Here is a 15,065-nt window from a genome sequence, read left to right as displayed (position 1 = left end):
TTTTCGTTGTTTTACTCGGCAATGAATTGAATCCAGAAACCCAGTCCGACTCATAACATTCCTAAAGGGCCCTACAGACCATTCAATTTCGCTGAACGGTTTTATCAATCTAATTGAGTTGAACCGTGTGCGTGTGGAGGTTTGTTGTATGCGTTAAGGTAAGCACTCAAACGTTGTACCTGGGTTGGACCAACCAAATTGAGTGGTCTGTATTCTGTAAGGCCCATTATAAATGACAACATAAGCGTGAACCAAATAAAAAAATGATGGAAAAGGAACGAAGCAACCGCAAACGCCGCGATTGTCGCCGAGATTTAAGTATATTGAAAATCTGCTGCAGGGGCATTTAACTAAGCTTTGGCCATGAAACTCATTTGAAACCGCCACGCCCACCTCAAAATTCTTATAGAAAACGAATAATATGGCTAAAAGCTCAGATCTCATTGGTGAGAACAGAAGGATTGGTTTGATCTCTCGCTCTCTACCATAATGACTCGTGTAACAGAAAGAGATGACGGAATTATGCCGTTTGACAGTTTTCAAATCATTCAAACAAAATGACAGTGGTTTATTTATACACGCGGGTTGTCATTTGCTGCCGAAATACTATCATTTCCGTCGAAAATATTGCGTGTTAAAGTTGTTCGTGATAAAAATACAATATAAGCCAGTATAGTGTTAACGAGTTATAAACATATTATATTCAACCTACCTACGTAAGTTCAAGTTTAAAGTGAATTAACAGTTTTAGGTTATTCGTTCGGTTTTTTGAACAATGCTTGATACTTGACATATGTCTTCCTCCACAACGTATAAATGTTATTTATTATATCGATAAACTTATTCATGTTATTGATTAGTGTTATCCTGTATTATCTTATTGTTTTGGTGAAATTAAAGATTTTTAAACATATGTAACCATGAGTTCATGAGGCTGAAAAATGTCGGAATTTTTCGTCGTACTGTCGGACAATCATGTTTTGGAAATTTTCTTCAGTGTTTTTGCAAATTTCTTGTCATTTTGGGTGTCTTCTTCTCAGATTAACAAGTTTCATCTTAAGGAAATGCACTGTAAAAGTTTATTTTCTTAGTCAGATGAACCTTGCCCTTGGAAAACATTTCGACATTTTTCTGCTTCAAGGACATTTTTATTTTTATAATAGTTTTTTTGGGCTAGTGAGTGAATAAAGTAGGCTGAGAGCAATTATGTTGTCTATGGTCGCATCTTTTTTTAAATGGCCTTGAGTTTCCTCTACCTTGTCTACTGCTCTGCTCCGCACGGTAGGTACTGCTTGTATATCTGTGGTTAAGTACTGTATAATTCTGTTGGATACAAAAAGCCGGAAGATATCGATCTAGAGAGTGGTATATTTATGATCTGCTGTTTCTTTGGTTTCGGAGGGTGATTTGGGTCCGAATCGATTTTTATCCATTATTTTATCAAATTGTTTCGATTATGAATATCACTACGGACTTAAAATATTGACCATAGAAAACTGAACAATTTTGTATATAATTTCATCTGTCACCCGCATGCTGTCATGGAAGATGTAAATAAAATGGACACAAATGGAAGTAATATGAACGAGGATCCCGAGGAATTTCTCCCCGGCTTCAATACTGTTGGGGAATATGTTCAGGTGAGCCCGCCATTCACAAATTTATGTTAAATACTTAAAGTTAAAAGATGTCGAAGTAATGTCAATCCTAACCTAGAATCAATTTTAGTAATCAATTAAAATCGGTCTTAAATTAATGAATTTGTGTAATATAACAGTTTCATTTCAATATAGTATATATACTAGGGTAAAATTGTGTGATTCCGCGTCATGCAAAAGCTCTTTAAAAAAACAACACTCGATTTCAACTTAAATATCTAATGCAGACAACTATTTAAATCGGGGGTTTAAGTAACCATAAAAAATTGGTTTTTAGGTTCTTAGTTTGGGATATTTTAATAATTTGTGCGTTCCTAACCTTCAAACTTTACTTTGATTGAGAAAAAATGGAACTAAACTATTTGTTGTAGTAATTAAGTTGAAACCAAGTGCCGTTTTAAATATTTTTTTGCATATTAAGCGTGCAGAGGAATTCGAAAAGTTTATCGAATGTTTTTTTGGGATGCCAGTTATGGTTCTTTTGATATTTTTAATTAGGTCTTGAAAAGACCCATGTTAGAAGAAAGAAACGCAGACTGGCAAATCATTTTACAACTGAACTGGCATGACCTTAGTAAAATATAAACTTTAAATTTGTTCTTTTACAGGTTGGTTTCGGCCACCTGATGACCGCGACGCGGAGAGCCAATGCACTCCCCGCAACGCACACACTGTTCGGCTATGACAATCCCGCATCGGGCTATCGTCGTGCTTGTGCCGCCCTAAGACACAATTCCGCCGAGGTGTTTAAAACGGTCCTAGGACGGGAGAACATTGAAAGGTATTTATTTATTACATTAGATACATGTATATAGCAAAAATTACAAGATAATAATATTTCAATAACTGTATAAGTATTTTAAAAATAATTAGAAGTGTTATTAGGAATTGTAGGTCGATATTAGTTCCTAGCTAGGCAGATTGCCCGTTCTAAGGAACCAAATGCTGTTAAAATTGCTAAAAAATTAATAATATTGAGAATGCTCACTCAGTTCGATATTAGAATCCTGTAGGTTTGCACTATCACTTCCTTGAACTTGCAGTCACTCAGTGGCTTATTATATTATTAGTGACTCTGTGGTTATGGTCTGGATTGTAAGTCACACAGACCATCAGGGAATAATTAATTCCCTATTAAAAAAAAGGTTGATTACAAAAATTCACTCTGCAGTCAGCGTAACAAATTATCATCCAGCCACCAAATACATAAAACAGAAGTCACCCAATATATCACTCGCATTGAGATTGGCAACAATTCCTTAACCTCAAGGTTAATCTCCAAATTCAGCAGCAGACGGCAATCAGCACAATAAAACTTGCATTTACACCATGAAATAATGATCTGTCACGACAAGCTCTCAAGAGAGTGGAATTTTGAATAAATTGATTTAACACATTGTAATTCAAAAAGTACTGTCACTTTCTTGTGGCAAAAATATTTAAATCTTTTAGTCTTAAATCGACCAAACAGGAATAGTGGTGCCCTCTTTTGTCAAACAATATAATTCAGATGAATCCAGCTGCTTAACCTTTCCCTTACCGTCCTAAAAAAATACACGCGTTCCGGTGCTGTGTAGTCAATACACATCTTAAAATAAGCGATTTAAAATCGGAAAAATATGAATATTCATAGCAAATCGCTTATGTTTATTATATTTTATGTCAAAAGTGATAATAATTGTAATTTAATAGCTGAAAACATGAAAAAACCATCGGCAGATGCTAAAAAAACGTGCGAGGAGTCCTTATCGAACGACGGTCCGTGACCGAATGGCGGCTGATGGGCGCTGGACTACACGCACACAGCTTTGCGTGTTTACGCTGCCAGTCTTGCAGGGGTTTCAAACTTAATATTTTTTTTTTAAATGAAATAAACAAATGTGTAAAAAGAAATATTATATTGTTAAACAAAATTAAACATTAAAAATTCCACGTCATGCATTATATTTAAATATAACAGCAAAATTATGTAAGAACAAAACAATACAGCGAAATTAAAAATAATAAAAATTTTAAACCAAATATATTAAATTGTTAATATAAATTGCATCGCAATTGTGGCAGGAAATATATTCTTTTTCTTTTCTGTGGCTTGTGCATACAGATTTTTGACAAATATGACAAACCATGGTGCTTCTTTTTTTTGTGTTGTATGGACAAAATCTGCAAGTTTTCGACGGTGCTCGGGACACTAGTACATTTCTTGAATCACTCGTAATATCATTCGTAACAGCAGTTGCGGGTGGTGTTTCTTGATAATATGACAAAACTGTCTCGAAAGCATCTTGTTGTTGTTTGTGAAATTTGACCGTGCTGTTTTTTCTTTTCATTACATTAGGCTTAGACAACTCTAAACCTAGCTGTCTTATGAACAATTTCCTTTTACTTCTATTATTTTTTTTCCACTCTGGATACTTTTGAATCCATAATAAATATGTGTTCAGTGCAGCAATGTCTAACATTTCCATGAACAAGCGAAACGGCTATCTTCTTGTCGACCTTACACACGAATACTCGGAGGTCATTTTGTCTCCTGTGTCAACAGCACCTTTGGTTTTATTGTAATGTAAAATTATATCTGGTTTTTTTGTATCGGTTTGGCTTATTTCATTTCCAAGGAATTGAGTTGATAGCAGCAAAACTGCTTTATTTTGCTGAGGCACATGTGACACAAGTGTTTTATTTGATGTAAAACCAAACTGGCTACTATACAATGGCCTTTCTTTTGATGGTAAAAACTCTTGAGGGATTTCCCTCTTATTTTTGCGAAGAGTGCCAGTTATGGTCAGATTTTTAGACAGAAGATTGTCCGCCAGTGGTACTGACCTAAAAAAATTGTCTGTGGTTATGCCTCTATTGGTGCCATATTGAGGTTCCACCATAGACATATGAATATTAGTAGACCTGCCCTAAGTGATTAAAAGCGTATTATTCCCCACTCCCCATACCGGTTCCATTGGAGCCGGCTGGGCTCGCGTATGGCTTCCTGTGAATCTTGAGAATGTGACGTCATCATTCTTGTTCGAACTAGCGTCGAGCTATGGTCGAGGCATTTTACGAAATAACACGGCAAAATGGTGGCTTGTGGTATGAAAACTTGTAAAAATAGATGTGAAAAAGAGAATAAACCCAATTGTCGTATTACATTCCATATGTAAGCATTATTTTAAGCTTATTCACATCGTATAATATGGATCAGTTGTAGAAACATATACTATCACATTGAGATACATCTGGACGCAAAATACAAAGCCGTTTGCATAAGAATCAGGGATGTGCCTTTGCCTTTTGCGCTTTAGGTACCACGTGTTAGGTACGCGCTTGTTTCGTATGTACGGTACTGCTGGAACGAGAAGGAGTGCATATCACGTAATGCGCTAGGTTATACCGAGTGGCGATGTGTGATAGAAAATCATGTTTTTTGTTTTTAATTGAAAAAATGTCATCGGAGGGCAAAATGATGTCCAAATTTTTACTCCAAATACTCTTAGGAATCGCTGGTAAAAACTGTGTATATAATTTCATTTGTTTTTTTAGTTGTTTTACTTTTCTTTCTTAAAGATTTCAATATTTTATTATTAATAGGAACATAGCGGTTGTGACAACCCTCCAACATTGGTCGAATGTAGCGATTCCCAAGTGTGCGCATCGTTGTTACTGGGAAGTAAATTATGAACACTTATAAAAGTATTATTTTTTCGGAATAACTTATTGAGTAAAACCTCAAATTATAATATTTAAATATTGAAGACAATATTAGTGATTCTTAAACGCAAATCTGAAACAGAAAAATCAGAAAAGGAAACGGTCACATCTGGGACACGAACCCAGGATCCTTGTCTTTCCGGGACAATGCTCTACCAACTGCGCTAATGGGACCCTATCCTCATCGGTCACTTTTAACTGTATCATACTTCGAATAAGAACTACCAACGTTGTCTTCATTTTTTCACCGCACATTTTTATTGGCAACTATCTTTATATATGATCGCAAGATTCAACCAGTGACCGTTTCCTTTTCTGATTTTTCTGTTTCAGATTTGCGTTTAAGAATCACTAATATTGTCTTCAATATTTAAATATTATAATTTGAGGTTTTACTCAATAAGTTATTCCGAAAAAATAATAATTCATTTCTAGACTTGCAGAAAAAGTCAATAGATGTCGCACATTAAAAATAAAAACAATAAGATAGGTTTATCTATAAGACGCTGTCTAGGATTGCATTTAGTTCGGGTTGAATCTTGCGATCATACATAAAGATAGTTGCCAATAAAAATGTGCGGTGAAAAAATGAAGACAACGTTGGTAGTTCTTATTCGAAGTATGATACAGTTAAAAGTGACCGATGAGGATAGGGTCCCATTAGCGCAGTTGGTAGAGCATTGTCCGGGAAAGACAAGGATCCTGGGTCCGCGTCCCAGATGTGACCGTTTCCTTTTCTGATTTTTCTGTTTCAGATTTGCGTTTAAGAATCACTAATATTGTCTTCAATATTTAAACTTATAAAAGTGTCTTAACTAAATACGTAAACAAAATATTCGACTCTGAAAATAGAAGAAATTTTTTTTGCCGAATTTGGACTTGGCCAATTTGTTCATAATGTGGCGAGTAATTTGCGCACCCATGTAAAAATGTCTATTCATTCAAAAGCAGATTTTACTTTTAAGAACTAAATGGTGATATTAAAATGTGAGATGCCTATATACTGTCAGATTGATTTATTGACGAATCACAGTCAGCTTTACCCCCTTCGTTCTTCAACAGTTGATTTTACCCCTCACCTTTAATTTCTAGTCTATATATTCATATGTCTGTGGGTTCCACCAATTCCATAACGACACGATTGCCTTGATTTATTTATCTTTTATTATTTATCATAACGCTGTATATTTGCATGTTACATATATATGCGGTTTTAGCATCTGCAGCGATCCATATTTTGATGCCATACCTGGCTGGCTTTGACTTCATATATACCCGAAATGGATATTTGCCTCTAAACGCCGCCAAACGCTCATCCACGGTTATATCAAGCGATGGAGAGTAATTTGATTTACATGCATCTACCAATTTACTGAAAATCGACTTAATTGGCTCTAGCTTGTCTGAAGAAGCTTCAAATCTCTCTCGTCTTGTATCTCTATTATCAAAACGGATCTGACTGTAAATACTTATGAACCTGTCTCGAGACATAGCTGCCGTGAAAAACGGCTGGCAAAATGGACTTTCACTTGTCCACAACTCATTCAAACTTAGTTTTCGGGTGCGATTTCTGCCGGAAGCAAGCATTATACCGATGAAAGCATATAATTCATCTTCGGATAATTGCTCAATCATATTCCCGGGTAAACGCCTCAATTGACGATTCGTTTCTTGGCATATTTCTGTCACCATATCTGCGCTTATAAATAAAGCAAACATTTCTCTTAATGTGTTAGCTAATAAACTACCATTTTTCAGGCCGGAAGTTTCATTGACAATATTGCATTGCCGACGTCTCGATGATGATGGTGGTAATACACTCCATTCGAATCCATGTTTTGAAACTAGTATTTCTCTCACGTCTTCATTTTCACTAGTCGATTCCGAGTCCGATTCTTCTAAATGTTCAACCAAAAATCTTCAGTATCTGATATGTCATTATCAAGTTCTTGCGCTATCTCTTCTCTTGTTAAATTTCTGTCAGTCATTATTCTTCCTGAAAATGGAAGGGTTTTTGTAAATAATGTAAAACGCAGTATTGCTTAACTGAATATTATAACGAATAAGAAAAGAGCATTTGAAATAAATATTAAAAAATAAATCTTAGATCAATGATTAAATGACGAAAGCGCACGGATAAATAGTTACGTAATACACACTTTTCAATACTATAATATAAGGTAATAGTATAACACAGTATTCGGAAATAAATGAAAAAGTACTTACCAAAAATTATTAATTTAATTATTGAACGGAAATAATGATTCACTTTAGTACCCCTGCACAAGTTGGTCACGAGACGAAGCTACACAATGCGGTCGTAGGTATTGATGGTCTAAATAGAACTTGGGACAAGTGGATTTCTCATGTGCTCGTATAGCGAAGTAAAGCGGGACATCAATAGCGTGTCATTTCCTCGCACACTCTTCGCGTAGCAATGGCACACGGTTGATTGTATTGGTGTATTTGTTCCCGATTTCTTACAAAAATCTCCGATTTTTAATTGAATTTGAAAACTATGTTAAATATTATTTTTTAATTCAGTGCATAAATGTATAACGGAGGAATACCTAAAATCTGAACCCAGAATTTATTATATTTATAGAGTTATTAAAGATATTAGAAGCAATGTGTAGTAAATACACACCACAGATGAGGAAAGGTTAATTAATGCACAGATGACTGAATTTCATTGTCACTTATCTGCAGAGCAAAATCTATACAATAACTTATCAGAGATGTCTGTCCTGTCCACTATTTTTAATTTTAATTTTAATTTTCAAATTTTAAGTTAACTAATTTTAAGTCTACTGCTAATCCACACTGTTTAAAACAACCGGAGACTGTTAATTAGTATTGAGCACAAATTTGAATGTGTTCTCCGTGTCACTTATTATTGTAGTTCCTGATGTATGAACCACACAATCAGCAATAGTAAAAATCAATAATAAAAACTGCTGTGACCAAGCGGTTAATATCCTTGGTTCTGAATCCTCAACTCCTCAGGCTAATTTGTTTAGTTTAGTGAACAAACAGCTATTACTCGTAGAGTCAATTTGTTCACTTTTGAGAACAGCTCATACGGTCTCATAGAAATCATTGTGTCTCCTTTACTTTCATGGTTAGAAATATGATCTAAACGGTGTTAGAAAGAGAAAACACCACGCTTTATATTCAAATCTAGAAGTTAACCACAGAAGAATTAAAATGTACACCTATATATAAACCAAAGGTTCCACAAGCAGTTTGAGAAAAAAGTTTTCTGAAATTTTATTAATTATTTTTGTATGACATGAGAAAAAAGTCAGGTGACAGTAATATTAATAATATATTTATTTAGTAAAATATGTGTTTTTTTTCATTATCGTTATTAAGGCACGTCCCAGAGTTGTCGATACTCTCGATATCGCCGTGGTTTGCACCGCCATTCAGAATCAAAATAATTTTTTTTTATGCGCTTGTTTGTATGTATGTCGTGACTTGACCACCCGACATTCTGAAATAATTTTTTTTTTTTTTTTTTGATTATTATGTATTATCTTTTTCAGTTCCAAGCTCGGTAAAGACTTTGAGAATCTTCCTGATATCAATGATGCTCTGGTGGATTCTATCAACGGGGACCTGGCACTGCTGGAGGGGGGCCCTGCAGCCCTGCAGCCCCCTCTGGTGGTCATGAAGGATGGGTCAAGCAAAGCCTCCAACAATCAGGCCTCCTGGAACGCATCGCCCGTGATTCTTTCTTTGCAGGTAAACCATTTTACGCTAGAAATATCAGATTAAGAGGAAGCTACAAGCCAAAAATGTGTATATTCTTGGTATACCTTATATCGTAGGTAATAAGCATTAAAATTGCTTGACAAATGGAGTCTAGAAACGTTTGATTTCAAGCAAAAAACTGGTTTTTACTTATTTTGTAAATAATTTTATAAGAAAGCAAAAAAGTTAATCCAGTGAAACTGTCACAGATATTCTTAGCTATAAAACTGTATTTTTTAAAAGTTGTTTTCTTTATGCGTTCATACATTTCTATTGAATAAATATTTTTTGTAGTAGTTTGCATTTATATTTTATATTGAGTAATTTATTTTTTTATTTGTATTCTACTCAAGCGAAGCGATAGGAAAAACTTCAATTTAACTAAAGCATATTTTTTGGTATTCATAATGTATACCAATTTGTTATAAAGATTAATCAAAATAGTGATTTGGCATTAAGCTTCGCCTAAAATGTAAATGTATGAAAGAGTGGGCCACAGTTAGGCACAGTTTATTTTAAAAACATTTTGAAAATGGGCAATAATGCTTTTTAGTAGCTATTTCATTAATAAAAACCGGATAATCTTTTCTTTAAACTACTCTTAAAATTTTCACATCAATTAGAATGGCCACCAAATGAAAAAAATGATTATAATATGATAATTTGAACGAAATAACCAGAGATGTGCTTTATTTCAAATAAATCCATTTCAAATGGAAATGCAAAATGCAAAATGGGTGTATTCCATTTTGCATTTTAAATGCTTTCCTAAAAACCATTTTGCATTTTAAATGCTTTTTTCAATGCATTTTCCATTTTAAATGCTTTTTTTCAACATTCTTCCTACTATCTCCACTCATCTTTTTTCATAAGCCCCAAATATCAGTCGGTCCTCAACCTCGCTATGAGAGATAATTTACATTTGTCAAGTTGCTCCCTGGTAGGAGCCCTGGCAATTGAGTGATACCATTACAACAAATACTGATTTAAATACTGAACATGGGGCCATGACGCTGTAATATTAAATGTTAGATAGCAGTTTCTATGTTTTTACGTTGGCAACATTAGTCCCGCGCAAATTTTTTGTGGTTTTATAATCTGTAGTCGTGGTGAGAGTGGTATATTTATGGTCGTGGTGTTTTTGGATTTACCATCATGTAATATGTTTGTTCTACATTGATGTCCATTATTAAATGACAAAATTGTTTAAAAATTCTATAATTATTTTAATTGTTTGACCTGAGAAACCATTTTGCATTTTCAATGCACTTTGAAAATAGGTATTTTGCATTTTGCATTTGAAATGCTTTTCTAAAAACCATTTTGCATTTTGCATTTTCAAATGGAAAAGTTTTGACCCATTTCCATTTTGCATTTCAAATGGTTTTGCGTACCCATTTTGCACATCTCTGGAAATAACTACATATTAAAATATATTATTTTCATAGACATTCGACAAGCCAATCAAGGAAAGGGAAACGTTGCACTTTCGGCGATTTGTCTATAAATGAATCTGACAGTAAATGTGGAGATCCGCAAAGAGTGCAAGGCTGATGTAGCGTAATGAGTAAGATTAAGAAAGGGACGCTTAGATGGTTCGTTCATGGAGAGCGAATGAGCGAAAAAAGGAGTGTAAGGAGGATATATGATGCAAATGCGAATGGTAGCAGAAGTTGGGGACGCCCGAGGAAGACATGGCACGATCAAGTGAATCAGATACTCAAGTAGGGCCATTTTAAGAGTCAGAATAATAAAAGAGTAAGTATGAGACGATGTATGAATGTGAATGAGGCAAGAAGTGTGTGCCAAGACCGAGTTGTTTGGCGGTCGGTCCTCTCTGCCTACCCTAACCTAAGGCGTGATGGTTAGTTAGTTAGTTAGTTAGACAGTAATGCAGGCTGGGTAGCAGGTAAATTGCTGGCTGCTTAAAAAACGTAACTACGTATCCCATTGGATAAAAAAAGGTTCGGGCTTGTTTCCATAATTTAATATTTTGTTGCACTATATACTTAGACACTTTTACAAATGTGTTATAATTTACCCACCTCACTCAATTTTAGCGTCGCTAGACAGGCGATTCGTTTAAGAACCAACATTCAGATCCTGCGGAGAAAAGTCCCACAATGGACAGCGCTGCAAACCTTTGTCTTTATACTTTAGCGAACCTTACTTTTCTGCGCTTTATTACAAACTTCCGATTTTATGTCCATGTTAAATCTTCCCCACAGGAAAAACTAAACCCTTCCACACGCTTTTCCACAAATGATCATCTAGTCAATCAACATTATGCAAGTGCATTATATAAGCAAAATAAATACAAAACAATACAAGAACAACACGTCAACTCACCAGAGATCAAATGGGAAAATATTTCACCGACTCCAGATATTTTCATATCAGAGGGTTCGGCTCGGTAGAACTTCTAACAGGGCCTATAAATCCTACTGATCCATCAACATAAATATTTAAAAAATCTTTCGTTATCCTACATGTATTCAAAATGACCGACTTTTGCACCTTTATATATAATTTTTTTGATAGATCTAATACGCCTAAATTTTGAATGAGAGAGCTAGGTATAATGCCAGTAGCCGAAACAACAAATGGTAATATTTTTATAGTTTGAGAATGCCAAATTCTTTTTATTTCATTTCCTAGATCTGTGTATTTTCTTATTTTTTCATTAAATTTACATTATTATTTATGAATGTATTAAAATTGACACTTTGTAATGTTTAACCACTCGAACGATCGCGCGTCAAAAAACTTTTTTCTCCGATTGCTCGCGGTTTTTTGGCGACGATTTTGAATATTTTCCGCCAACATTAAAAATATCAAACCTCCGAATTTTAAAACGGAAACATAAAACTGATTGTAGTGCTATACAGCCAATGAATTCACCTATATTTTAATAATTATTCTATATTTTTAGAATTGATAGATTTATTATTAAAAAATCTTAAACTTTATAAATGCGCGAAATTTGCGTTTTTGTGATTTGAAATTGCCGCCAGTGGCAGTTTTAAATATCTTTATAGAATATTTACTACGTTTTTATGTTCTCTATGGCCTGTTTGATAACCACAGATGCAAGAATATAACAGAAAAATAATTTTTTGTATGTTATGATCTCTTCAAAAGTTTGGTCAGAAAATGATTTTGTAAAATTTGAGTGCGTGACGTGTCAAAATTGAAATCACTGTATTATACTATATAATAAATTTACCACAAAAACTGGTATAACGTTAGGAAGATACATTAACTGTCTACAATTATTAATAAGCATAGTCGCCGTGTTGGCTTTATTTTATTCATTTGATGAATTATACAGAGAGCCTATTTCACGATGTCAAAATCATGGTGCTACTTTTTAAATAATTGTAAATTAGAACTGGAGATTTGTAACCATGTTTTTATATAACGTGCAAAACGAGGAAATAAAGCTTAAAATGAGATATATATCATAGATATAAACATTGCCAATATTTCAGGGGGAGAGTAATAATATTTCTGTTGAAAAGTTATTATTTTGTTTTCTGACAGGACGCCATAAAAAACCGCGAAAACTCGTTAAATAACACTTCAAAGACAACGGATAGGTTCATAGACAGAGAATATATTATCAGCTATTCGATAAAACAAGTAGCTGGCCATGGAAACGTTTTAAATAATAACAATAAATATTTTACGAATGGTAGAAAAATCGGTCCATTTTTGGACCGATATCAATCGCAGAAAAATAAAAGTGGTCGATTTTTCGACCGAAATCGTTCCAGTGGTTATACATATCCCAATTGGTCTCACTGTAACTTGTCACTCTTTCGCTTGTCACATCTGATCATGCCGCTTGTTGCAGATGGGCAACACCAAGATGCTTGCGGCGAAGAACATTGAGAGGCCGCAGGTTTCCTTCAAGGTGGACAACTCGCCTAAGACCCTGTGGGAGCCGCGCCTCAAGGACAAGCCCAACAGTTTGAAACCCCTGGCCATCATGCCGCTGTATAATGAAGCTGGCGATATATTCAGGTACAGAACTGGTTTCTTGATAAATAATAACATCTTCTACAACAAAACAATTAGGCGTTGTGGAAAGATATACTCAAAGAGTGGACGGTGAGCCAGATAATATTGAGAACCCTCTGCTCTAAATGATAAACGTTGATTTATTGACATTAAAATTAAAATATTGTATTATCTTTTTATATTCTAGTTATGCCCATCCCTATGAAGTAGAGATTGATGCCTTCAAGCCTCCCGTTGCCTGGCTATCTGATAGTCTGGGCCTCCTCAAACTCAAGGATCTGGAGAGTACTCCGTTGACTATGGTCGACACGGTGGAGAAACTGGACAAACTGGTCAAACACCTGAGAACTGTGAAGGAAATCGCCGTGGATCTTGAACACCATTGTTATAGAACTTATCAAGGTAAATATATGTTCGGTGATTTGACTAATTAACCACTCAAGAGATGCTAATGCTCTTGATTAATAGCCACCCAAAATTAGGTAGGACTGCTAATGCTCTTAGCGATGGCTACACATATTTGGGTAGCACCGCTAATGCTCTTGATTAATAGCCACCCAAATTTAGGTAGGACTGCTAATGCTCTTAGCACCGCTAATTCTCTAGCGATAGGTACCCAAATTTGGGTAGCACAGCTAATGCCATTTAGGTACCCATATTTGTGTGGGACGCTAATGTTTTTAGCGATAGTTACCCGAATTTGGGTAGCACCGCTAATGCCATTTAGCGATAGCTACCCATATTTGTGTGGGACGCTAGTGTTTTTAGAGATAGTTACCCAAATTTGGGTAGCACCGCTAATGCCATTTAGCGATAGCTACCCATATTTGTGTGGGACGCTAATGTTTTTAGCGATAGTTACCCAAATATGGGTAGCACCGCTAATGCCATTTAGCGATAGTTACCCAAATTTGGGTAGGACTGCTAATGCTCTTAGCGATAGCTACCCAAATTTGGATAGCACCACGCTCTTTGTGATAGCTACCCAAATTTGGGTAGCACCGCTAATGCTCTTAATTAATAGCCATAGTCTCTTGATTAATAGCCACCCAAATTTAGGTAGGACTGCTAATGCTCTTAGCGATAGCTACCCAAATTTGGGTAGCACCACTAATGCTCTTGAATAATAGCCACCCAAATTTAGGTAGAACTGCTAATGCTCTTAGCGATAGCTACCTAAATTTGGGTAGCACCGCTAATGCTATTGAGCGATAGCTACCCATATTTGTGTAGGACGCTAATGTTTTTAGCGATAGCTACCCAAATTTGGTTAGCACCGCTAATGCTCTTAATCAATAGCCACCCAAATTTAGGTAGGACTGCCAATGCTCTTTGTGATAGCTACCCAAATTTGGGTAGCACCGCTAATTCTCTTGATTAATAGCCACCCAAATTTAGGTAGGACTGCTAATGCTCTTAGTGATAGCTACCCAAATTTGGGTAGCGCCGCTAATGCTCTTGATTAATAGCCACCCAAATTTAGGTAGGACTGCTAATGCTCTTAGCGAAAGCTACCCAAATTTGGGTAGCACCGCTAATGCTCTTGATTAATAGCCACCCAAATTTAGGTAGGACTGCTAATGCTCTTAACGAAAGCTACCCAAATTTGGGTAGCACCGCTATTTCTCTAGCAATAGGTACCCAAATTTGGGTAGCACCGCTTATGCTATTGAGCGATAGCTACCCATATTTGTGTAGGACGCTAATGTTTTTAGCGATAGTTACCCGAATTTGGGTAGCACTGCTATTGCCATTCAGCAATAGCTACACAAATTTGGGTAGCTGTGAGTGCGTAGGTGATTTTTATGAATTTATTGTGATTAGCTGTGTATAGGTGATCAGCTAATTTGTTTAGTCACTTGCTTGATTAAGCTTCTAACGAATACCATAGATGTCACTAGTGTTTCTCATCTGGAATATTCC

At 35.4% G+C, this 15,065-nt stretch overlaps 1 protein-coding gene across 1 annotated transcript in view; it reads left to right on the top strand.

Moving 5' to 3' along the window:
* The first annotated feature begins 1,517 nt into the window (after positions 1-1,517).
* Rrp6 (exosome component Rrp6) overlaps positions 1,518-15,065 on the top strand; it is a 46,437-nt gene continuing 32,889 nt past the window's right edge. The window contains exons 1-5 of the mRNA XM_089649719.1: positions 1,518-1,640; positions 2,267-2,439; positions 8,912-9,110; positions 12,976-13,145; positions 13,330-13,544. Of these exons, the coding sequence (XP_089505845.1) occupies positions 1,542-1,640; positions 2,267-2,439; positions 8,912-9,110; positions 12,976-13,145; positions 13,330-13,544 (856 nt within the window). The 5' untranslated portion in view covers positions 1,518-1,541. The remainder of the gene's footprint in view (positions 1,641-2,266; positions 2,440-8,911; positions 9,111-12,975; positions 13,146-13,329; positions 13,545-15,065) is intronic.

The sequence above is a fragment of the Hesperophylax consimilis genome, chromosome 30, assembly GCF_061612785.1.
Source record: "Hesperophylax consimilis isolate HC1 chromosome 30, BYU_Hcon_1.0, whole genome shotgun sequence".
Lineage (NCBI taxonomy): Eukaryota > Metazoa > Arthropoda > Insecta > Trichoptera > Limnephilidae > Hesperophylax > Hesperophylax consimilis.
This window is presented reverse-complemented; position numbering and strand designations above follow the sequence as displayed.